This window comes from Gracilinanus agilis, chromosome 3 (genome assembly GCF_016433145.1).
Source record: "Gracilinanus agilis isolate LMUSP501 chromosome 3, AgileGrace, whole genome shotgun sequence".
Classification (NCBI taxonomy): domain Eukaryota; kingdom Metazoa; phylum Chordata; class Mammalia; order Didelphimorphia; family Didelphidae; genus Gracilinanus; species Gracilinanus agilis.
This window is the reverse complement of record NC_058132.1, coordinates 50,532,343-50,557,882: the sequence shown is the minus strand read 5'-3', so window position 1 is coordinate 50,557,882 and position 25,540 is coordinate 50,532,343. Positions and strand designations below refer to the sequence as shown.

The 25,540-nt window shown below is 42.1% G+C and overlaps 1 protein-coding gene across 1 annotated transcript in view; it reads right to left on the bottom strand.

The window, feature by feature from the left end:
• Nucleotides 1-25,540, bottom strand: part of FHAD1 (forkhead associated phosphopeptide binding domain 1) — a 190,767-nt gene that overhangs the window by 129,909 nt on the left and 35,318 nt on the right. Inside the window, exon 4 of the mRNA XM_044668682.1 lies at nt 90-318. Coding sequence (XP_044524617.1) covers nt 90-318 — 229 coding nt within the window. The remainder of the gene's footprint in view (nt 1-89; nt 319-25,540) is intronic.

The window sequence follows — 25,540 nt, the reverse complement described above, 5'->3', positions numbered from 1 at the left end:
ACAAAGACTTTTGGGTTGCCCTATATAAATTAACTAGCAAAAGTGACTGTGAATGTCTTTATACAAAAAATGAAAAGCCCCTCAGATACCTTGTTTAACAGATCTGCCAACTGGATCTGAAGAAAGAGTCAGCATCCTTCTCCCTCCAGCACTAAACGGCCTCTTTTCTGGAGGGGGACGAGGTTGCGTGCCTTCCATCAGTTCTTGGGACCAGCTTCGTTGAGCACTCATCGGCCGACTATTATGGAGAAAAGGGAACTGTGTATTGTGATGGCCTGGGGATAGGTCCGATCCTTTGGCCCCTGGTGAATATTGGGCCTGTGGGAAGGAGGAGAGAGGAGGTTATTACAGATACCAGAGAAATATCCTGTGGTCTCTTCAGATCTGTCATATATCAGAATAATATGAGGCAACTATGTGGCTCAGTGAACAAAGCTGTGGTTTGAGAACTAGACCTAGAGATGGGAGGTCCTGAATTCAAATGTGGTCTTGAATCCTTCCTAGTTGTGTGATCTGGAGTCAAGAGGACCTGAGTTCAAATCAAGCCTCAGACACTTATTTGCTGGCCCTAGGCAAGTCACAACCTCTGCTACCTATTTCCTCCTCTGTAAAATGGGGATAATAATAGCACCGACTTCCCAGTGTTGTTGTGAGGATCAAATGAGATGATAATTGTAATGTTTAGCACATTCCCTGGCACATTGTAAGTACTATGTAAAAGTTAGCCATTATTGTTATTGTTATTATTATAATTAAGTAGAATTCTTGTCAAGTAGCTTAATCCCCTGGAAAAAGCTAGCGGTGGCCCATCTCAGTGGGATGAAATGGATGTGGCCAAAGCTACAATTTCCTCTTATTTTTGGTTTATTTCAGATCTTCTTTCCCTGGGGTTACTTCTTGAAGGATGGATGCTCTTTGATGTTGGGAGCCAGATTCGACTGTTGGCTATTTGTCTTGCTTCAGGTCTAGGGCAAGATACTTTCTCTGTTCTGGAAATGGGAGGAATTAGGGGACTCTGCTGATAGGGAGCCATCAAAGGATGACAGACTCCTACAAGCCCCAGTTGGCTTTTGTGGATTTTTAAAATTAATATTCAATAACTAAATATTATTCTATATTGTTTTATTTTTATTTATTTATAATATTTATAAATTATATTAATTTTATTATTGTTATAATAAAATATTATTTTATAAAGTTTTATTAATAATAAGCTAACATAAAAAACTATTGGGAAAAGGTGCTAAACTCACCCAGCCCACTCCCAGGAGCAAAAGAGAAAGAAGGCAGCGTTACAGCCAACCATAAAACAATAATGTGACCACACAAATGTGGAGACGCAGGAGAGATTAAAGGGAATTTTGGGAAAACTAAGGGATTTATGGGGGGATGCAGTCCAAGGTTCAAAATCTCTGTTTATATACACTTTATCTTTGCTACCACTGTTCCCCAGTTACAGCAATTGTAGAATGTGAATTCATAATCTAAGAGGCAATGGAAGGTGGATGAGAGTGGGGTTGGGAGTGCCCAGCCAGGTGGTTCAGGGGATAGAGTCCCAGGCCTAGATTCAAGAGGACTTGGGTTCAAATTTGACCTCACTCACCTTCCTAGCTGTGTGACCTTGGGCAAGTCACTTAACCCCAAAAGTCTAGCCCTTACTCTTCTTCTGCTTTGGAACCAATACTTAGTATCAATTCTAAAACAGAAGGTAAAGTTTTAAAAAAGAAAGAAAGAAAAGAAATGAAATGAAATGAAAATGAGAAAAGAAAATGGATGGAATTTGGCATCATTGAACACTTACCATGTACATAGCCACTGGGTTAAGTGCTGAGATTCTCTGCCCTCTCAAGCAGTTTATACTTATTGACACCTTAGCAATAACAGGTATGTATATAAGTATATATAAGAAAAGAGATATAACATAAGCGATAACATATAAGAAAGGAGATATAAAATAATCATAAAAGAGAAGTCAGTCAACACAAAGGGAAAGAGATAGGAGGGTCAGCCAATATCGATGGAGTATAGAGCGTGCAGAGGATATGTAAAAAGATTAGAATGCCAGGCAGCAAACATAGTGTTAATTTTTAGATTTTATTTTTTCCAATTACATGTAAAATAATTTTTAAGGAGGAAGAGAATTTGGAACTTTTTTTAAAAGGATGTTAAAATTGTTTTTCCATGTAATTAGGGGAAAATAAAAATATTATTTTAAAAATAATTTTTAACATTCACTTTTTAAAATTTTGAGTTCTGAATTCTTTCTCTCCCTGATGGCAGAAAATGAAGAAGAATGAAGAAGCCTCTCGATGAGGGTGAAAAGAAGAGAGTGCAAAAGCTGGCTAAAAGGTTAACATCAAAAACCACCCAGATCATGGCAACTGGTTCCATCACTTTCTGGCACATAGAGAGAGAAGAAGTGGAAACAGTGTCAGGTTTTGTATTTGTGAATTCAAAGATCACTGTAGGCAGCAACTGCAGCCATGAAATTTAAAAAAATTCTTGTTCTTTGGAAGGAAAGCCATGGAGAATCTGGTCAGTATGCTAAAAAGCAAAGATATCCCCCTTGCTAACAAAGGTCTATATAGCCAAAGCTGTGGTTTTTCCACAGATGATATATGGCTGTGAGGGCTGGACCACAAGAAAAGCTTGAGTGCTGCTGAACTGACCCTTTCAAATTGTGGTGCTGGAGACTTGAGAATCCCTTGGACAGCAAGGAAAGCAAATCAGTCAATATGTAAAGAAATTAATTCAGATTATTCATTGGAAGGTCAAATGCTGAAGCTTGAAGCTTAAATACTCCGGGGCTACATGATGAGATAAGAAGATTCATTGGAACAAACCCTGATGTTGGGAAAGTTTGAAGGCAAAAGGAAGAGGGGGTAGCAGAAGATGAGATGGATAGAGAGTGTCATGGAAGCAATCAATGAGCATGAACTTGGAGAGACTTCAGAAGACAGGGGAGGATAGAAGGGTCTGGTATGCTATAGTCCATGAGGTCACAAAGAATAAGACATGACTGAAGAATTCAACAACTCCCTCTCTTCCTCCCTCTTTGAGAAGGCAATTCATTTGATATAGATTATATGTTGCAGTCATGCAAAACATACTTTCATATTAGCCATGTTTCAAGAGAAAATAGACCAAAAAACACCCCAAGAAAAATAAAGTTTAAAAAAACAAATCATATTTCAATCTGCATTCAGACTCCATCTATTCTTTCTCTGGAGGTGGATAGCATTTTTTCATTATAAGACCTTCGGATTGTCTGCAATTATCGTATTGCTAAGAATAGCTAAGTCATTCACAGCCGATCACCACATAATACTGTTATTACTATATACAATATTCTCCTGGTTCTGTTCTCTTTACTTTGCATCAGTTCATCTAAGTCTTTCCAAGTTTTGCTGAAACCATCCTGCTTATCATTTCTTATAGCACAATAGTATTTCATCATAATCAGATATTACAACTTATTCAGTCATTTCCAGTTCTTTGCCACCACAAAAAGAGTTGCTATGAATGTTTTTGTACAGATAGGTTCTTTTTAATGACTCATTGGGATACATTGCTGGGACAGAGGATATGCTTATTAACAAACATTTTAAAACACTTCTTATGTACCAGGAACTGTGCTGTGTTAGGAATACAAAAAGAGTCCCTGTCTTCAAGGGTTTACATTCTAACAGGGAGACAATAACACATAGATAGTTAGTGTGAAGATAGGATTAACTCTCCCCTTGCCTATTTTTAGCTAATCAAATCAAGAACCTAAGTCCCACTATTGGACACTAAGTAAGAGTCAGTGGGTAACAACTTGCTAGAGTGGGTGACAACTCCAGAGGCCACTGCCCTGCCCCTGGGCCATGCTAGGCAAATTGAAAGACTGTGATTGGTTTCCATAAAGTGGGGAAGGGAAAGGAAATGATGTGGAAAAAGGTCTATAAAAAGCCCTGAACTTCCTGTCCAAGAATCTTCTCCTTTGAACTTCTCCTTTGGAGTTCATCTTTGATTCTTGCTATGTTGGGTGAGCCAGACTGGAGGAGGAGACTTTTCCCCCTGGATCCTGCATCGGCTTGCTAGGTGAGTAGCTGATCTTCCTTTCCTGGCTTTTGGAGAGAGACTGGTTCTGGAGATTCCTGCCTTGGCTTTGGAGGAGGCTACATTGGTGGAACCCTGGCCGGGACTTCTGGCTGAGGATTACGAGGAAAATCCATGTGGAGACAGAGTCTTAGGGAAGCTCTGCTGGGGCTGAGCCTGGCTTCTCAGGAGAAGGGCTGGTAGGTTTATTAGAATCCGTCTCTTTATCTACATTTTCCCACTTTCACTATTTCTACCTCTTTGTAAATAAAACTGCTAAAAGTCATTTTGACTTAAGCTGTAATATTTTTAAATCAGCAACCACAAAATTTCATATTAGCATAAAAATCTAAATTTTAAATTCTTATAGTTAGGTTCATAAGCTGAATACAAAGTAGATGGAAGGGTATCTGAGAGGGGAAAGCATTAGGAGCCAGGAAAGGGAAGGAGGGAGCAAAGCCAACAACAGGGAAAGGCAAGAGAAGGGACTGGATTGCATGAGTTTTCTATGACATGTATTAGTTTATTCTTGATCCTACAGGAGACAGGGAGCCAATGGTGTTTCTTGAGTAGGGGAGTGACATGGCCAAATCTACACTTTAGGAAAGTCACTTTGGCAGCCGTGCAGAGAAGATATCAGAGTGTGTGTGTGTGTGTGTGTGTGTGTGTGTGTGTGTGTGTCCCTGAGTTAGGGGGACCAATTAGGAGACTATCAAAATAGTCTAAGAGATACGTGATAAAAGTTGAGGAAAAGGGACATATGTTAAAGACACAGAGATAGAGAAGACAAATCTGGCAATTGATTGTATATATGGAATGAATGAGATTAAAGACTGGAGGACACTAGTGATGTTGCAAAAGTAGGTAACTAGAAGGATGGTGGTATCCTCAAAACAAGAGGGAAGTTTGGAAGATCGGGGAGGAAATGAGTTGTGCTTTGGACATGTTGAGTTTGAGATGTCTACTGGATGCACAAATGGAAATGAACAATCATAGATAGAGATGTGAGCCTGGCAGTTAGGAGAGATTAGGACTGGAAAAATAGACTTCGGAATCATCAATAAAGAGATGAAAATTGAACTCATGAGAACCCATGAGATCATCAACAAAGGTGGTATTAAAGGAAAAAGAAAGTAGGGTCATGGTAGAGCCTTGGGGATACTAAAAGTTAGTGGCCATGACTTGGATAAAGATGCAGCAAAGAAGATGGAGAAGGAACAGTCAGAAAAGTAAGAGGAGAAACAGGATGGCATGTAGAGAGCCATAAATAAACAGTTAAATCTGTAAATCCTATCAGATCCAGCTATAGCTGATGATTATAACTAATTCATGACTCCTTTCATTATTAAAAGTTTTCCTGTGTAATAAATCATTTTAATTTAAAGAAAAGGGGGAAATATGTGGGAAGCCAATAAGAGAATAGATGAAAATCTGAGACTTCTCTTTTGACCCCTTTTGTGTTCCTTGTGATTTCTTGTTGAAAAGTATTGTGGCCTTATTGAAAAGCTTTAAGTTCCTAGCAAACCAACATTTAAGAGGTTAACATTCTTCTCCTTTGGTCAGAAATGCAGCCAAAGCCAAAACCTTAGTTAGCCGGGGCATTTGCCTCTGAGAAAAGTATTCTCAGACTTGGCTTGGTGATAACAAATATAACTGAATGTCCAGCCTGGTTCTTATCTTCACCTTGAAGCTTCTAAGCCTGGTTGTATTGTCTATGTTAAAAATACAGCTCTGTGTAATTGTGGGAAATTATCCTTGTGCTTTTGGGTAAAAGGGAGTTTGAATTTCTTATATAATAAACTTGTGACTCAATGGCACTTTGGAGAAGCAGCTATGAGTTAACAGTCAAGATTGTCTCCTGTGTCCCATTATTTCCTTATCAACTAAGTCATCTTTATCAGATTATCTGGAGAATGGCACAGGTGGCACAAAAACCCAGGAAAAAAGAGAACATTTAGGAGAAAAGGATGCTCGACAGTGTGAAAAGTGTAGGAAGATCTAGAAGGGTGAGGATTGAGTAGAGACCATTAAATCTGGCTATTCAAGGATTGTGAGTCATTTTGGAAAGAACATTTCTAGTTGAATGATGAGGTTGGAAGCCAGAATCCAACAGGTTTAGAAAAGTGTTAAAGGAAAGAAAGTCAGAGGTGCCACCTCAAGCCACAACAGAGAAACCAGATATAGGGCAACAGTTAGCCAGGATGATCAGATCAAGTGAAAATCAGCAGACCCAAGTCTGAACCCAAGTTGCGAGGATTAACAGTTGAGGGTGACTTTTGTTGTGTTATTTCTCCATGGCCATGCCCACAGCTGTAAAATGGCAGTGAGAGTCAGCATGGTTTCATAGATGGAAGAACTGGCCTTGCAGTCAGGAAGACCTTTGTGCAAGTCCTATTTCTGACCCAGCTGTGTGACCACAGTTAAGTCACTTAGCATCACTAAGCCTCCAAGTTATAGAAAGAGTGCCTGAGCTGTCCCCTTGAAGGTGCATTTCCATACTAGGAAGTTCCCACACGTGTAAAATCACAGATCATGACTAAAAAAGCAAGTTATTAACAAAGCTTGCAAGCTAGACTTGTTATAAGAAAAGCATTCTACCAAAAGGGGAGTTTTTATTATGTAGTACAAGAAGAATTTTTCACTCACTAAAATCTCTGTAATTCTCCCACCATGGCAGCTAGGTGGTGCCATACTGCATAGAGCACCAAGTACCGAGGTAGGAGGACTCATCTCCCTGAAATGCAACCCAATCTCAGATACTTCCCAGCTGGGAGAACTTGGGAAATCATTGAACTCTGTTTGCCTCAGTTTCCTCATCTGTAAAAAATGAGCTAGAAAAGGAAATGGCAAACCACTCCAGTATCTTTGCCAAGAAAACCTCAAATGGAGCAAGTTACTTCACCCCGTTTGCCTCAGTTTCCTCATCTGTAAAATGAGCTGGAGAAGGAAATGGCAAACCACTCTAGGATCTTTGCCAAGAAAACTTCAAATGGGCTCAGGAGTAGTCAGAAATGACTGAAACGACTGAACAACAACAACAACAACAACAAAACCCTTCTGCTGTAAGCTTTCTACACCACCCCAGTGAGAGTTGGCTGCTGTAAAGGGGTTTTCCTTATGTGACCCTTTTCTTGAAATTAGTGTGGAATTTTCTTGAAATCAAACCCCTCCATGCTAATCAACACCAGACACAGTGCTGAGCATACTTAATGATTGTAGCCAATTTCAGCCTCTCTCAAACAGGGACTGAAATGTGATAGTGCCCTTGGACTGTAATGGGTTGGGTTGTCTTTCTCAATTTGAAAGAGAACCTGGGGAGGGACAGCCTGGGTTTTGTCTCAGAGCCCTAAAATTCAAAGGTTGTTAAAAACAATTGTACACAACAGCTCTTTCAGCAGCATATGAGAGAGTAATAAATGTTCTCTCTTCAGCTTCTCTTGCTCAGTTGAATTTGTACTTATTACTTCTTGTAATATTTTCAAAATAGGCAGTGTGGCAACTGTGGACTGAGAGCAGGAATGTGCTGGAGCTAGCTTGCCTTGGCTCTGGAAAGTTGATTGTTAAATTTTCAGGTTAAACCATTTACATTTCAGAAATCAGCAAACACTACAAAAACTGGGCTTGGTTTATTTATTGTTTTTGTAGATTGTCTAGACTTAAGAAAGTCATGGAGAAAATGTCAGTAATGCAGCTAGAACTTGAAAGTATGTTTAGTCTACATTTTCCTCCCAGAGAACTAGTTAAACATTTGCCAGCATATCCCTAACCGAAAATCAGTCTTGGAGGTAGAAGTCACAAGTTCCCAGCTGTGTGACCCTGGGCAAGTCACTTGACCCTCATTGCCCACCCTTACCACTCTTCTGCCTAGGAGCCAATACACAGAAGTTAAGGGTTTAAAATAAAAAAAAATGTCAGAAGTTCAAGTTGTGCCTCTGACGTAAACTGAATGTATGACTTTACGCAAGTCATTTACTTCTCAGTAACCCAAGAAACCCAAGGCTGATTTGCATTGGGAGAGGGGCTCTTCTCTGGGAAAGGTTTTTTTTTTAATAGTATTTTCAAATCATGATCTAATAATAGCATTAATAATAACTAATATTCCCATAGTACTTTAAGGTCTTCAAAGGGTTTTATAAATATTGTCTCATGTTAACCTCGCAACAATCCTAGGAGGTCAGTACTATTATTATCCTCCCCATTTTATAGTTCAGGAAACTGAGGCAGACAGAGGTTAACTTACTTCCTCAGAGTCTCATGGCAAAGGAAGTGTCTTCAGGCTTAGTACTCTATCTATAGGAGTCACCTAGCTGCCTTGAACAAGAGTTATGGGGTAATAATAAGAATAGTTAACATTTTTATAATTCCAAAAAAGGTTTTGTAAAATGTTTTACATACATTATCTCATTTGATCCTCACAAGACCCTACAATGATGATAATGAATTCAGGTCAGATGCCAGAGAATTTAGAGCCAGAAGGGACCTCAGAATACATTAGATCAAGAAAGGACCCTAGAACATGGAAATATTAAAGCTGGGGGGGCTTAGAACACCAAATACCAGAAATTGGAGGGCCCTTAGAATATCAGATGTCAGAACTTGGAGGGCCCTTAGAACATTAAAGTTAGAGGGGGCAGCTGGGTAGCTCAGTGGATTGAGAACCAGGCCTAGAGAACAGGAGGTCCTAGGTTCAAATCTGGCCTCAGACACTTCCTAGCTGTGTGACCCTGGGCAAGTCACTTGACCCCCATTGCCTACCTTTACCACTCTTCTGCCTTGGAGCCAATATACAGCACTGACTCCAAGATGGAAGGTAAGGGTTAAAAAAACCAAAACATTAAAGCTAGGAGGGACCTTGGAGAAGAGACTATCAGAACTAGAAAGGTTCTTAGAACATATAAAGCCAGAACATATTAATTAGGATATTAAAACTGAGAGTCACCAAAGAACAGAATATCTGGGCTGGCAGAGGTCTTGTAACACAGGATGTCCAAAGTAAGAGACTTCAGAATGTAGAATACCATTTGCCCAGGAGTTCTATGGCTGCTGGGTTCTGAAACAGGGTTCTCTAGCTCATTCCCTTACTCCAAAGCTAGAATCTATGTAAGAAGTCATAGTGATATATTGAAAAGAGAGCTGGAAACTGAAGCTGGGCAACAGGCAGGGAGACACGCAGAGCATCCCCTGTCTCCCTTTTGCATGCTCTCGGAACCAGCCAAAGTGTCTTTCTCCTTTCTCTTCTCACATGGCATTCCATTGCTGGCCTTTGCCCTAGAATGCCCTCTCCTTGCTTCTCTGCCTCTTAGACAGCCTTTCTTCCTTCACAGTACAGCTGCAGTACCACTTTTTCCTCCTCTCCAACTAGTCCCTCCCTTTCTTGGGTTCATCGGATCATATTTAATCTACAACATATTGTTGTTTTCCCCTTTATGACATAAGCTTCTTAAGAATAGGGACTGTCTCATTCTTTGTATTTATAACTCCTACGCCCAGCAAAGTGATGGCACGTAGTAGGTATTTAAAAATGTTTTTTAATTAACTGACTGAGAGGTTCAAGGTATGGAGGAAATGTTTTAGAAATCTTACAGTGAAATGAAAGAGAGAAATAAGATGGTACAAACAGGATGTACAGAGCTTTAAAAAAACACGATGAATTATGTTTGCTTGACTTTGTAAGACTTTAGAATATTACAGTGATAAACCAGATGAAGCTTGCTCCCCACCTCACGCCAGAGAGGTAATGCATTTAAAATGAAGAATGAGAAACACATTTCTGGACGTGGCCAACATGAGATTTATTTTGCTTGACTGGGGCACATTTGTTCTGAGGATTTTGCTTTTTTATTTTCCGAATGGGAGGAGAGAAATGGAAGGGAGAGATAATAAATGAGTATAAAGTTGACATTTCATTTATTATGCACCTACTATGTGCTAGGCTGAGTGCAGGGAATACAAAATACAAAGGCAAAAATTAGTCCCATATTTTGATTGGGGAGACAACATGCAAACACCCATGTACTGCCAAGACATATATAGGATAAATTGGAGATAATTTCAGAGGGAAGACATCTGCATTAAGGATAATTAGAAAAGGCTTCTTACAGAAAGGAGGATTAAATAACGATCAAGGTAGTAAAGTCCCAGGGAAGGTGGAAAGGGAATAACCAAGGGCCTAAGGGAACAAGAGGGAGTGTGAAGTTATAATAATCAAAATAGCAAACATTTTTATAGCATTTATTATCTGCCAAGCACTGGGTTAAGCACTTTACAATTATTACTTTATTTGATTCTTACAACAACCTTGGGAGATAGGTGCTATTACTTTAATCTCCTCTAAACAACTGAGGAAACTGAAGTAGAGATTAAATGACTTGCCCAAGGTCACACAGCTAATAAGTATCTAAGGTTGGATTTGAAGTCAGATCTTGTTGACTCTAAAGTCTGTGCACTACGGCTCCACCTATCTGTCCCAAGTGTGATGGAGAATATTGAATTGGGAGTCAGAGAGTAAGAATCATAGAATCATAGTGTTGGAAGAGACCATCTCATTCAGTCTGTGCCTGAAGGAGAAGCTCCTTCACAACACAGATAGTAAGTGGTTGTTCAGACTTAACTCCAAAAAGGCTTCTAGGGACGGGGCACTCACTAACTCCTGAGGCAGTTCATTCCTGCTCCTTCGGGACAGCTCTGATAACTAGGAAGTTGTTCTGCCATTGAGTCTCCATTTGATTCTTCCTGGCTTCCAGCAAATGCTCCTGGTTATGTCTCCTCCATGGGGCTGCTAGGTGGCACAGTTCAAATAGGACCTCAGACACTTCCTAGCTTTGTGACCCTGGGCAAGTCACTTAACCCTAGTGTCTCAGTTTCCTCATCTGTCAAATGCCGGAAAAGGAAATAACCACTCCAGTATCTCTGCCAAGAAAACCACAAACAAAGAGTAGGATGTGACTGAAAATGACTGAATAACAACAACAATGATAATGTCATTCAGATCCCAGCAGAAGAAATCTGATCCCTTTACCCCATGACAGCCATTCAAATATTTGAAGATAGTTATATTTGAGTCAGGAGACCTGGGTTCCAGGCCTGGCTCTGACATTTACTAGATAGAAATCATCTTCTTTCACTGAGCCCCAGATTCTAGAAAATGGGGCTAATAAACACAAGTGGTTCTGGGGGAAACCAATATCCAGATTACAGAATAAGGTGAGGAGGTGGGAGAGGAGGGAGCAAAGAGGAAGAGAAGGAAAGTGATGGGGGAAAGAGAAGAGAGTGGCAGGAGAGTATTTAGTGGAGGAGGAGAGGCAGGAGAAAAAGAAGTAGAAGGAGGGAAGGAGTATGTAGAAGGGGAAGAGAAAAAAGGTGATGGGAAGAGAGAAGAAAGGAGGGTGATAGTAGAGGAATGAGGGAGGTGAGAAGGAAAGAAGAAACAGAAGGAGCAGGAAGAATGTGGGGAGGGAGAAGGAGAAGAGAAAGAAGGTGATGGGGAAAGAGGAGAAAGGAGGGTGATAGTAGAGGAATGAGGGAGGGGAGAAGGAAATAAGAAATAGAAGGAGCAGGAAGAATGTGGAGGGAGAAGGAGAAGAGAAAGAAGGTGATAGGGAGAGAGGAGAGGCGAGGGCAGCAAGAAAGGAGAGGAATGAGAGAGGAGAAAAGAGGAAGATGGAAGAGAGGGAAAGTGGAGGCAAGGGGAGAGCATGACGAAGAGGAAGGAAGATGGGAGGAAGAAGAGAAAGAGAAAGACTCCATATTAGATGATTCAGCTTAATCAGTATCCAGACCATCTCTTTTTACTCCTCATTTCCTCTGCTGCCATTTCACTGTGGTTTAGGGCCCATTAGCCCAGAGCAAGCAGAGAGGGGAGTTGGTTAATTCTGTATGCCCAGGATCTGTGCCACGGACTCCAGTCAAGCAGCTCTGGTCACAGCTTGGTAAAGGTGGAAAGTCAGGGCAGGACTAATGGTTACTGATCATCTTGGAGATTCCGTCTTCTGCTTCCTCCAACCTCCCTGGCATATATAATGGAGAGGTGGCCTTCTCTAATTACTGGGCAGTGAAGCTGATGCTGATGCTGACACCCACCTCCCTGAACACCGCAGCCACACTGCCCTCTAGAGAGTATGATGGGCTGAGTGCTCCTGGGAAAGGAGACAAGCCAGCAAATCAGGGTTTGATAAGGGCATCCTGCTAATTGGGTCAGGTCTCGTCCCATGTTCCACCTGGAGCTTTGTCTTGATAGCCCAGTTTGTGTCATGAGGAAGAGAAAAAGGAGAGGTTACTGCACTGGACACTAGCCTGGGAGTCAGGAGACCCAGCAGCCCCTGGCCCTGGCTCATCTTGATCGCCTTTGGGGGCCCCTCCTCAGTTTTCTCTTAACTTAAAGAGAAACAGTGAGCCTAGACCAGGCATTCTTGACTGAGGGATTCCAGGGATAGATCTCATGAAGTTGGAGAGGTAAAAAACACTGCCTTGACCTCCATTTGGAATGTAGCATTTCCTACAATTATGTAAAAGCATTATTTTGAGAAGGGGTCCACGGGCTTCCCCGGCCTGCCAGAGGAGTCCAAAAAACATCAAGAAGCCCTGGGTTAGACTGTCTCCCAGTTCTGATAGTCTGTGTTCCAAATAAGTAAACGAACAATATAGATAAGATGAAATGATATTTGTAAAGTGCTTTGGAAACCTTAAAACACTATATAAGTGCCATTATTATTATTAATGTGCTCCAGGCTCTGCCAGTCTGTGTTCCAAGGATTTTCAAACTCTGATATCATAGGATATCTACTTGATATAAATCACTGAATTGATTACATTTAATTTAATTACTATAAAAGACCAAAGTATTTAGAATTTTTTTTCTCCTAAAGCCCTGGTTGTCTCTCAAGAACAGAGGCATTTGATTTAGTTTGTTGGTTGCATAATTTATCAATTGATGTAAATTAGATAGTAAATTTGATTATAGAGGCAGCTAGGTGGCCCAGTGGATAGAGTACTGGGCTTGGAGTCAGGTAGACTCATCTTCCTGAGTCCAAATCTGGTTTCAGACACTTCCTGGCTGTGTGACCCTGGGCAAGTCACTTTGCCCTGTTTGCCTTAGTTTCCTCATCTGTAAAATGAGCTGGAGAAGGAAATGACAAATATTTCCTTTATCTTTGTCAAGAAAACATCAAATGGGGGGGGGGCAGCTGAGTAGCTCAGTGGAGTGAGAGCCAGCCCTAAAGACGGGAGGTCCTGGGTTCAAATCTGGCCTCAGACCCTTCCCAGCTGTGTGACCCTGAGTAAGTCACTTGACCCCCATCATAGCCTAACCCTTACCACTCTTCTGCCTTGGAGCCAATACACAGTATTGACTCCAAGATGGAAGGTAAGGGTTAAAAAAAAGAAAACATCAAATAGGGTCACAACTAAAAACCAAACAAATGACAACAATTAGGTTGATTCAGAACTAATTGATGGGCCAAATTTAAAAAATAGCCATTAAAAATATCAACTTAAAAGGAGGTCTCCAGAGGAGGGCCTTAGGGATCTGCACCCATTCTTTGTTTTAAGTGATTTTTATCAGTGCTTTGGGTGAAGTTATAGATGGCAAATGATGCAAACCTAGGATGATAAGAGTCAAGATTTCATGAAGGCCTTAATAAAGTGGATCTATTAAGATGAAATTTAACAGGGGAAAATGTGGTCTTACACTTGAATTTAAAAATTCATTTCACAAGTACAAGAGAGGGGTTGGGGAGAAAAGAATAGACAGCAGCCCATCTGAGCAAGATCTGGAGTTTTACTGGATTTCAAGACAAAAATGAAGCTTCTGAGGGACTTAGGACAAAGAATGCTCTCCAGTTCCAGAGAAAGAACTGTGGGAGTCAGAATGCAGATGAAAGCAGATGATTTATCACTTGTTTATTTGGGTTTATGTTTTGGGGTTTTGGTTCCATTAGATTATTCACTTACAAAAATGAATAATATATGGAAATACTTTTTGCATGATAATATATGTATAACCCAGATTGAACTGCTTGCCAGCTCCAGGAGCAGGGAGGGAAGAAAGGAGGGAGACAGTTTGGATCACATAACTTCAGAAAACTTACGTGGAAATTTATCGTTAAAATAAAAAAATAAAATCACACACTCACAAAAGATGAAAATGAGCCAACTGTGTGATATGGTGGCCCAAAGTTCATATGTTCTCAGACTGCATTGAGAAAATCTCAATCAAATGGTCAAAGGATATGAACAAGCAGTTTTCAGATGAAGAAATCAAAGTCATCAATAATCATATGAAAAAAATGTTCTAAATCACTCTTGATTAGAGAAATTCAAATTAAAACAAGGCTGAGGTACTACTTCATACCTATCAGATTGGCTAATGTGACAATCAAAGAAAGTGATAAATGTTGGAGGGGATGTGGCAAAATTGAGACCCTAATGCATTGTTGGTGGAGTTGTGAACTGATCCAAACATTCTGGAGGGCAATTTGGAATTATGCTCAAAAGGCTATAAAGCTGTGCATACCTCTGATCTGGTAATACCACTATGGGACTGTATCCCAAAGAGATCATTAAAAAGGGGAAAGGACCCTAATTGTACAAAAGGATTTATATCTGTTCTTTTTGTGCTGGCAAAGAATTGGAAATTGAAGAATGTCAATCAGTTGGGGAATGGCTGAACAAACTGTGGTACATGTTGGTGATGGAATACTATTGTGCTATAAGAAATGATATGCAGAATGATTTCAGAAAAAGCTGGAAAGATCTGCATGAACCGATGCACAGTGAAATAAGCAGAACCAGTAGGACATTGTACGCAGTAATAGCAGTATTGTACAATGATCAGCTGTGAAAACCTGACTACTTTCAGCAGTCCAATGATCTGGGACCACCTGAAAGACTTATTATGGGGAATGTTATCCACCTCCAGAGAAAGTTGGAGTTGGATAGATGCTGATCAAAGCAGACTATCTTTCACTTCTGTGTATTTCCAGTTTTATTTTGGGGGTTTTCGTTTTGGTTGCTCTTACAACAATGACCAATATGGAAGTGTATTTTGCATGATTAAAAAAAGAGTCTCAGCTAGGGGTAGCTAGGTGGCTTCTTGGTTAGAGAGCAGAGCCTGGAGATGGGAGATCCTGGGTTCAAATATGACCTTCTTAACTGTGTGATCCTGAGCAAGTCACTTAACCTTAATTGTCTAGCCCTTACTGCTCTTCTGCCTTAGAACCAATACTTAGTTATCGATTCAAAGATAGAAAATAAGGGTTTTTTTTTGTATAAAAGAGTCTCAACTTTCAGGAAGTAGGAAGTGAGAGTCCCTTTATCCTCTGTCCTTCCTACACCTTATCTACAACACTGGGTTTAGTTAGTTCTGGGCACCACAGCTAAGAAAGGCCACTGATTGTTGAGTTAGAGCACCTTCAGAGGAAGGTAACCAGGATGGAGAAAGGTCCATGTCATATAAAGGTCTTTTGACTATTATTATCACTAATGATGATTGCTGTTCATCCATTTTCCAAAAGGGCCAGTGACATCATGGGTTGAGGTTTTGACTTATTTGTAAATTGGATATAAGTGAAGCAGAATTACCCAGTCATCCACTTCAATCTCTCTTTCCAGAGTCATTAAAGTCTAGTGGCAAGTCAAAAGTCAAGAGAACTAATGATGGCCCAGGATGCAGCAGATGACCTTGGCACCTTCCAGGTCCGACCAAGCTCTAAGTACTCCACAGTCTGCTTCATGGTCATTGGAACAAATTGTTCTCATCGGTCCATTACAGGGGAGGAAGTCTTCACATGCTTGGGGTAGACATTCCCTTAACTCACAAGCAGATTTGAAATCTATTGGTTACCCTCAACCTGATCTGCCAAGCTGGCTTTATTGGGATGTGGTCACTACGCGTGCTACAGCTTCTTGGCACCACAGGTGAGGATGGAGTGAAGATAGACACCGAAGGTGGATGAGCAGCCCTGAAAAACATTCAGCAAACCTCACACCAGAGGTGCTAGTCTTCCCTGAACACACCATCATCCCCAGTGATAATAATAAAAATAGCTAGCACTTATAGAGTGGAAGAAGGGCTAGGCTTATGGTGTGGAGTCCCAGAAAGCAGAAATAGAAAAGAAGGGAAGAAGTCACAAAGAGAGTGTATCGGCCTTGATCTTGAGAACAACTTTCTAGAAACAAAAGCTGGCCCAAAGTGGAACGGGTTGCCTTGAGATAGGATGGATCCCCTTTGTTGCAAACTTTCAAGAAAAGGCTAGATGAGCCTCAAATAGCATGTTATAAAGGAGATTATTTTTCTAGTCTGGGTCGGATTATAGCTGTGAGGGTCCCTTCCAGCTCTGAAATTCTGTGCCTGTGATTGGATCCAGCCTCTCATCCCCAGGCTATCATCATTGTCTCATTTGGGGCCAGTGCTGACTTTTTGGGACAGCACCATCTTTCTCCCCTTTCCCAACACTGCTTTGGACGTTGACCCCCTACACCATTCCCAACAGCTCCTCTCACCCTGCTGTTCAGCTTCCTCCCTTGTATTGTCTTACTTCCTTCTAAGAAGAGATTTAATTCAGTAGTTTCTAATCATTTCTCTGGTTATAAAATGAGTGATTTCTAGTAAGAAATAGACCCAGTTATTAGTTGAATAATTGTATGAGGCCTAATAACAGAAGAGTACTCAGGGAGTGACTATAGAGAAAGTGTGCTGTGTGAGCAACAAAAATAATGTTCATTCTTTGTAAAGAATATTTTTGGGGGGCAGCTGGGTGGCTCAGTGGATGGAGAGCCAGGCCTAGAGATGGGAGGTCCTGGGTTCAAATCTGACCTCAGACACTTCCCAGCTCTGTGACCCTGAGCAAGTCACTTGACCCCCATTGCCCACCCTTACCACTCTTCTGCCTTGGCCCAAGACGGAAGGTAAGGGCTTAAAAAAAAAAAAAAGAATAATTTTGGCCCTTTACATTGCCACACACTCAAGGTTGTGACATAATGAAACCGAGCCTCCTGCTCTGTGGTTTCAGTTCCATTCTGACATTCTTGTGGCCCCTAAGGGAGGGGAAGGAGAAAAGACCCATCTGGGACCGGCCTTGACAGAAGGGTCTTGCCAAAGCCCGATGGTTTCATCACTACTTTCCATTTCTTGTTTTTTTTTTTTTTTTTTTTTAATTTTAAACCCTTAACTTCTGTGTATTGGCTCCAAGGCAGAAGAGTGGTAAGGGTGGGCAATGGGGGTCAAGTGACTTGTCCAGGGTCATACAGCTGGGAAGTGTCTGAGGCCAGATCTAAACCTAGGACCTCCCATCTCCAGGACTGGCTCTCAAACCACTGAGCGACCCAGCTGCCCCTCTACCTTCCATTTCTGATATAAATATCTGTAAGTGGCAAGGCGCGGGGTAGTCTCAGACCCAGTGGGCATGTCTGTGGGCCTTGGCTTTATGCTCACGGCTCTCACAATAGACAGCTTTGCTCGGAATATCTTTGCTCAGGCTTCTTCTTCTTTTTAACAGCCAGATAATATTTATAAGGCACTTAGCATGGTGTCTGTCACAAAGCAGGCTTGTGAAAAACATATGTTCATTTCTTATTAGAATGTAGGTTCCTTCCATGTAAAACCCAGTGGAATTGTGTGTTGGCTATGGGAGGGAGGTGGAAGGAGGGGAGAGAAAGAACATGAATCATGGAACCATGGGAAAATTTTCTTAATTAATCAATTAAATAAAAATTTAAAAATAATTTCAAGGGTACTTCTATTTGCTTATATGGTGTATCCCCAATTCCTAGCACAGAGTCTGGCACATAGTAGGCAGGTAATAAATGCTTATTCCTTTTTCTATTAGAATGTAAGCTCCTTCAGACCCAGAGACAAGTGGTCCTGGGCTCAAATTTGGCCTCAGACACTTTGTAGCTGTGTGACCCTAGGCAAGTCACTTAACTCCTATTGCCTAGCCCTGACCTCTCTTCTGCCTTAGAACCAATACACAGTATTGATTCTAAGACAGAAAGTAAGGGTTTAAAAAAAAAAGAATGTAAGCTCCTTGGGGCCAGAGATTGCCTCTCTTTTTGCGTAGGTGGCACATAGTAGGCACTTATAAACACTTCTTAACTTGTTGACTGACTGATAGAGAATTGGTCGCTGTGGATTGGGGATCTCACTTACACAATAGCTCCTCTCTACCTCTTACCTTTGCTGCCTTCCTATTTCTAGTTGCCATTTCTTTGAAAGAGAGGAATGTGATCCATATATTGGTATAATCGCCATGTTTCCTCTAAAGGGCCTCATAAAGGCAGGCCAGCAGCTCCTAATAAAGTTCGCCCTTCTCGGGAAATTCACGGCGCATTTTAAAAACAACAATTCCGACTTTACAGCCCGCCTGTTAAGGCAGACATCATTTCTTAGTGCTCCCAGCTCTGACAGGAGGGAGGACAGAAGGGTTTAGCCTGCTGTAGTGGCCGCTTCTAGGCTAGCAAAGCTGGAGTCATGGAGAAGAGATTCCGTGTGCCCACGGCTTCTCCTCTCTGCCATCCTGACGGTCAGAAGGTTTTTGCCAAACAAATGCTTTGGGGAGGGGGGGACAGAAATGTTTCCCCTTTCATGCAAATCTGCTTGCAGAGGTTCCCTTTCCACTAGATAAGGAGAGGTGGCAGAGGAGGATTCAACAGAGGTAAACACCAGTGGCGCCATTGTGGGCACCCACATTTTCTTTTGTTCTATTTTATTTTTTAAAATCCCTACCTCCTGTCTCAATATGAAGTATCTGTTCCAAGGCAGAAGAGCAGTAAGGAATAGGTGATTGGGGTTAAGTGATTTGCCCAGGGTCACACAGCTAAGTAATGTCTGAGGCTAGATTCAAAACGAGGTCCTCCCATTGCCAGGCTTGGCTCTTTATCCATGGATCCACCTTGCTGCCCTTGGGGACCCATATTTTAGAAAGGATTTTACTGATTTTTTTTAAACCCTTAACTTCTGTGTATTGGCTCCTAGGAGGAAGAGTGGTAAGGGTGGGCAATGGGGGTCAAGTGACTTGCTCAGGGTCACACAGCTGGGAAGTGTCTGAGGCCAGATTTGAACCTAGGACCTCCCATCTCTAGGCCTGACTCTCAATCCACTGAGCTACCCAGCTGCCCCTTTAGAAAGGATTTAAAAAAAAATCCTTCCCTTCTATCTTAGAATCAATATTGTGTATTGGTTCTAAGGCAGAAGAGTGGTAAGGGCTGGGAAATGGGGATTAAGTGACTTGCTCAGGGCCACCCAGAGAGGAAGGGTCTGAGGCCAGATTTGAACCCAGGACCTCCCCCATTTCTGAGCCTGGCTCTCCATCCATTGAGCCACCCAGCTGCCCCCTAGAATGGACATTGATAAGCTGGAGTCTATCCAAAGAGAGTGACCAAGATGGGGTCAGGGACTGGGGATCGTGTCATGAGAATCCTGGTTGAAGGAACTGTGCTTATTGGAGCTGGAGAAGAGAAGGCAGTGGGGAGAGATAGCCAACCAGATGGTGAGGTTTAACCTTTTGATGAATGTCTTACACAAAGATGGAGCAACATGTTCATCAAGGTTGCAGATGACACAAACTAGAAGCGCAGCTAGCAGTGGATGGCAGCGGCCCTAGGGGGGTTGGGGAGAGACAAAGAAGAGTTGATGCCAAGTATCTGAAGGACTGCTATAGGCTTAGACTGGCTCTACACTTGGCGCCCAAGGACAGACCTAGAAAGAGGCTTAGAGGGCGTTTTGGGGGACAAATTGAAGACTCCTATTTCAGCTTGTCTCAAAGCCCAGCTGGCTGCTTGAGGAGGTCTTACTGGAGGGTCTCTTGTTATTCAGTTGTTTTCAATTGTGTCCACCTCTTTGTGATCCCATTTGGGGTTTTCTGGGCAGAGACACCAGAGTGGTTGGCCATTTCCTTCTCCAGCTCATTTTACAGATGAGGAAACTGAGGCAAACAGGGTGAAGTGACTTGTCCAGGATCACACAGCTGATAAGTATCTAAGATTTGAAATCACAACGATGAGTCTTTTAGACTCCAGTCCTGATACCGTACGCACTCTGCCACCTAGCTGCCAGAGGAGGGCGATTAGGAAAATGATAAATGTCGTATCAGGTTGTTCAGTTATTCATCCATGCCCAGCTCCCTGCGAGCCCGTGGGATGATCTCCCCAAGGCTGCCCAAGCTCCTGTTTGTTGCTTCCATTCAGGACTCTGCCTCTTCATCTCATTCTCTGCCATGCTTCCCATGATCGGGGGCATTCCCAGTGAGTCCTGACTCTACTACGTGGCCGCAGGACTTCAGCTTCAGCTCTAGAATCGGACGCATACATGGATGGGGGCCGCAATATGGTACAGGAAGCAGCAGCAGCAACAAGATAAATTAGGATCCCCCCCTTCCCCCGTAACTGGGGGGTATCAGAGAGGAAATTCCTGCTTAGGGAGAGGTTTGACCAATGCAAAAATCCCCGCCAAAGTTTCTTGCAAGTCTGCAATTGTCTGCTTCCTCGTCTATAGCAACATTTGCAGAAACTATCTGCCTTGCCTAACCTCTCCCTCGCCCTCACCTCACCCCAAACAGAGAACGTGTCTATCACCTTGTCTTAAAAAAAAAAAAAAGCTTCTGTTTGAGAAATATCTGTCGGGGAGAAAATGCAGATGCCTTCCTTTGGGTTCTTGAGATGGACCCAAAGTGCAGTTTCCCTGAGAGTGGTATTTTTACAGGAAATGCTTCATTCTTTAACAAGAAGAGCAGAAAGGGGAACTAGGTGGCTCAGTGGATAGGGAGCTGGACCTGGAGGTGGGAGGTGCTGGGTTCAAATGTAGCCTCAGACACTTCCTAGCTATGTGACCTTGGACAAGTCACTTAATCCCAATTGCCCAGCCTTTCTTACAATTGTTCATTTTGGCATCAGTACTTTGATTCTAAGACAGAAGGGAGGGGTCCAAAACAAAGAGAGAAACTCTTACTTTCTGCTTTAGAATCAATACGAAGAATCAGTTTCAAGGCAGAAGAATGGTAAGGGGGGGGGCAGCTGGGTAGCTCAGTGGATGGAGAGGCAGGCCTAGAGATGGGAGGTCCTAGGTTCAAAGCTGGCCTCAGAGAGTTCCCAGCTGTGTGACCCTGGGCAAGTCACTTGACCCCCATTGCCTACTCGTACCACTCTTCTGCCTTGGAGCCAATACACAGCTTAAAAAAAAAGAACAAGAAGAAGAATAGTAAGGACCAGTCGGCTGAGCTATCCCAGAAGGGAAGGGTTTAAAGGGAAAAGAAGCAAGTAAGGCAGACCCCGAAAGAGAACGTCAGGAGCCAGTGGTCCCGTCCTCAGACCCAGATCCAGAAATACTCTTGCTGAGAGCAGAGCTGGGCCACTGCTGCAGATTTGCTCCAATAGGCTCTACCTGGGGTTTCAAGTGCCTCCAGCACTTAGCCCAGTGCTTGCCACATACCAAGGACTTCCTAAATGCCTGGTGACTTGACCTCCCCGGTGAGGAAACTCCCTCTCTCGGTAGAGATCCACGTCTGTGTTAAAGCCTGGAGCAGTGACCAGTTACATAGTGACGCAGTGACAACAGCAATGTGCATCAGAGACAAGATCCAGCCCCAGGACTGCCAGAATCTATCCGTTATTTCCTGCCACTTCCCAGAAGAAATGACATTGTTGCCAGGGGAAGAAAAGAGACTTGGGGAGAACTCTGTTGGAGACAATGACTCTAGCAGGGGCTCAGAGGAGACTTCCAAGGCTACTTCTACAAGATATCTCCAAAGGCTTGGGGCAATTTTTTTTTTTAACCTTTGCCTTCTGTGTTACAGTTGATACTAAATATTGGTCCTATGGAAGAAGAGCAGTAAAGGCTAAGCCATTGGGGTTAAGTGACTCGCCCAAGGTCCCACAGCTAGGAAGTATCTGAGCCCCAGATTTGAACCTAGGACCTCCTGCTGTCTCCAAGCCTGGCTCTCTATCCACTGAGCCACTTAGCTGCCTGCCCCGTGAGGGCAGTTTTAAGCATAAAACTACATTAAGACTTCTGGCACACCTTGTGAATTCATGTGGCAAGCATTTATTAGGCTCCTACTATGTTCAAGGCATGGTGCCAGGCAGGCACGGGAGATACAGACAGATAAATATAACAGCCAAAGAGCCTTTATTTTACTCAGGGATGGGATGGTTATAAAGGGAAGAAGGTAGGAAAAAGGGATATTCAATAATGCTTACAAATATTATTAAGCAAATGCTTGACTAACAACTAAGGGATGATCAGGGAAGGCTTCCTGGCAAGATCATCTACACTTTTGTATTCTTCCTGACTCTTCCTCACTTGCAGCTGCTGCCTTCATCCCCCAATAGCCTTGTTATTCAGTCTGTACAGCTTTTATCCATCCTCTTTGGGTACATGTCATCTCCCCTGACAAAATGTAAAGTCCTTGAAGAAAACCCAGTTTTGTTTTCATCTTTGTACCCCCCAGTGCCAGGCACTGCATCTGGCACATAGTAGGTGCTTAATAAATGCTTGCTTGATTGCAGGAAAGTGGAGATTCTGAGAGGCATCACTGAGGAAGGAACATATTCTAAATTATACAAAGGACCCTAACTTCATGATTCTACTTACATCACAAAACTAAGTGCTAACAGGGCAGTAAGGGGAGGAATAGACGCAGAAAATCTGAATCCTAAAATGGCAGAAAAACCATTATCCAGAATTGTTTCTAGGGGGCAGCTGGGCAGCTCAGTAGATGGGACAACCAGGCCTAGAGATGGGAGGGTCCTGGGTTCAAATTTGGTCTCAGACACTTCCTAGCTGGGTGACCCTGGGCAAGTCATTTGACCCCCATTTGCCTAACCCTTATCGCTCTTCTGCCTTGGAACCAATACGCAATATTGGTTCTAAGATGGAAGGTGAGGGTTTAAATATATCGTTTCTCCATGTAACTGGAAGAATTAATTAATTAAAAAAAATAAAAGAACTCGATCTGTGGGAAACCTTAGAGATCCAATCTAGCCAAGTGTTCTTAGCCTTGTTTGTGTCCTGTTCTCCAGAGTGGAGTTTGGTGAGGCCTGTAGTCGGCCTTCTTCTCAGAGTCATACTTTTTAATGCACAAAAAAATACACAGGCTAACAAGAGAAACCAGTTATATTGACACGTAGTTGGTCTTCAGTGGGTGAGGGTGGGAGAGAATTTGGAACCAGAAAATTTAAAGATAAATACAATCAACTAATTAATAAAAGAAAGAAAGAAATGCAGTTATTCTAAAAAAAATTTTTTTTAAAGTTTACAGATTCCAGGTTAAGAACCCCAATGTAATCTAACCCACTCGTTTTATAGAGGAGGAAATTTAGGTCCAGAGAAGTTAAGCCCTTTTTTTTTTTTTTTTAACCCTTACCTTATATCTAAGAATAAATACCAAGTATCAGTTCTAAGGCAAAAGAGTGGCAAGGGCTAGGCAAATAGAGTTAAGTGACTTACCCAGGGTCACACAGCTAGAAAGTGTTTGAGAGCAGATTTGCTCCAGGCCTGGCTCTCAAAGCCCCTAGCTGCCCTTAAAGAAGGCCTCAGAGTACTAACTCAAGCCTAGGCTAACAGGTCAATAGAAACAGGATCCTTTTCAGGGTCTTATTTGTTAAAGAAGCCCCAGCTTTGGAATCTCAAGCCCAGAGTTGACCTCAATGTTATAGCTTGGAGCTCCCCCATCTCTTTGTTCAGTCAATAGAAAAATGTTATTAACAACTCCTGTTGTAGGAGAACAGATTTAGATAGTATTCATGAAAATTAGGTTAGTGATGGGAATTTAAAGGAAGCAGGAAGTTTGTTCTGGAGCCCTCTGCACTGGCTCATTGATGCTGATCTCCCCAAATAGGACAAGAATTTTTCCACAACAACAAATCTCAAATTAAAATACTTTGGAAGAAATCAGTTCCTCTCCGGGCCACTTCGTGGAAAGAGCCAGGCAGTTATTCCATTTAGATTTTTCTAGTTCTTGGAGGATACTTTCTAGAATGGGTCAGCATAAGAGCATCATTCCCAACAGCAAAGTAGCAAATGGGAAGACTGAGAAATGAGGAATGGGATGGACCAATCTTCTGCCCAAAGATCCTAGCTCTGACGTCTATTACCTTTGGGTAAGCCACTCCACTCAATTGGGGCCTCAGTTTCTACATCTGTAAAAAACCAAACAGAATGGGGGAGATGGGCTCGGGCAGTGAGTCTCAAAACGTGGTGGGGGTGACCCTTAGGAGTTCCCCCAGACCCTTTTTTCAGGAGGTTTGGGAAGTCAAAACTATTTTCATAACAATACTAAGACATTATTTGCTGATCAAAATACTCCCTCTTTTCAAACTACCTGTGTGAGATCTGATTTTTTTCGCATACTTCAACCAAAACAACCTAGTGCAACAGATGAATGCAAAAGCAGCCATGAGGATCCAGCTGTCTTCTCCTAAGCCAGACATTAATGAAATTTGAAAAAATAACTAAAATAATGCCACTCCTCATGAATTTTTGTTTGTTTTGGAAAATGGTTATTTTTCATTAAAAATGGTTATTTATGCTAACATTTAATGGGTTTGTTATTGTTACTTTTAAACGAATTAATAAGTATTTTTAAATGTTGATTTTAAATTTCCAATAGAGTAAATATTGATGGATATAATCCAAATAAATGAAAACTCTTTAGGGTGTTCTCGACATTTTTTCTTAAACCTTTACTTTCTGTCTTAGTATCAGTACTGTGTATTGGTTCCAAGGCAGAAGAAGAGTAAGGGCTAGCCAAAAGACCTCACCATCTCTATCTACTAAGCCACCTAGCTGCCCCCAATTCACAAAGATTTTTAAGAGTGTAAAGGGGTCCTAGGACAGCTAGGTGGTGCTGTGGAGAAAGTGTCGGGCCTGGAGTCAGAAAGACCCATCTTTCTGAGTTCAAATCTGGCCTCAGTCACTTAATAGCTATGCGACCCTGGACAAGTCACTTCACCCTGTTTGCCTCAGTTTCCTCATCTGTAAAATGAATTGGAGAAGGAAATGTCAAGGTACTCTAGTATCTTTGCCAAGAAAACCCCAAATGGGGTCACAAAAGGCCAAACACAGCTCAACAACAATATGTGGGGAAGAAAAATGAAGTGCTAACAACTGGGTAAATCTAGAAAGAGAGGCCTTGAGCTGAGTCTTGAAGGGAAGGCAAAATGCCAACAGGTAGAGGCAGGAAGGAAGAGAAATCCAGGATGGCCTGGGTCTACATAGGTTTCATTCCAAACTGGGGTCTTGGTTAAAATTCAGGGGAAATTTTCACTTATGAAGTGCTCTCTCGCTCGCTCTCTCTCTCTCTCTCTCCCCCTTCTCTTTCTCTTTATGCTCTCTCTCTTTTTCTCTCCCCCCCTTCTCTTTCTCTTTCTCTCTCTGTCTCTCTCTCTTCTCTCTCTCTTTGTGCTCTCTCTTTTTTTTCTCTCCCCCTCTGTGCTCTCTCTCTTTTTCTCTCCCCCTCTCCCTTTCTCTGTT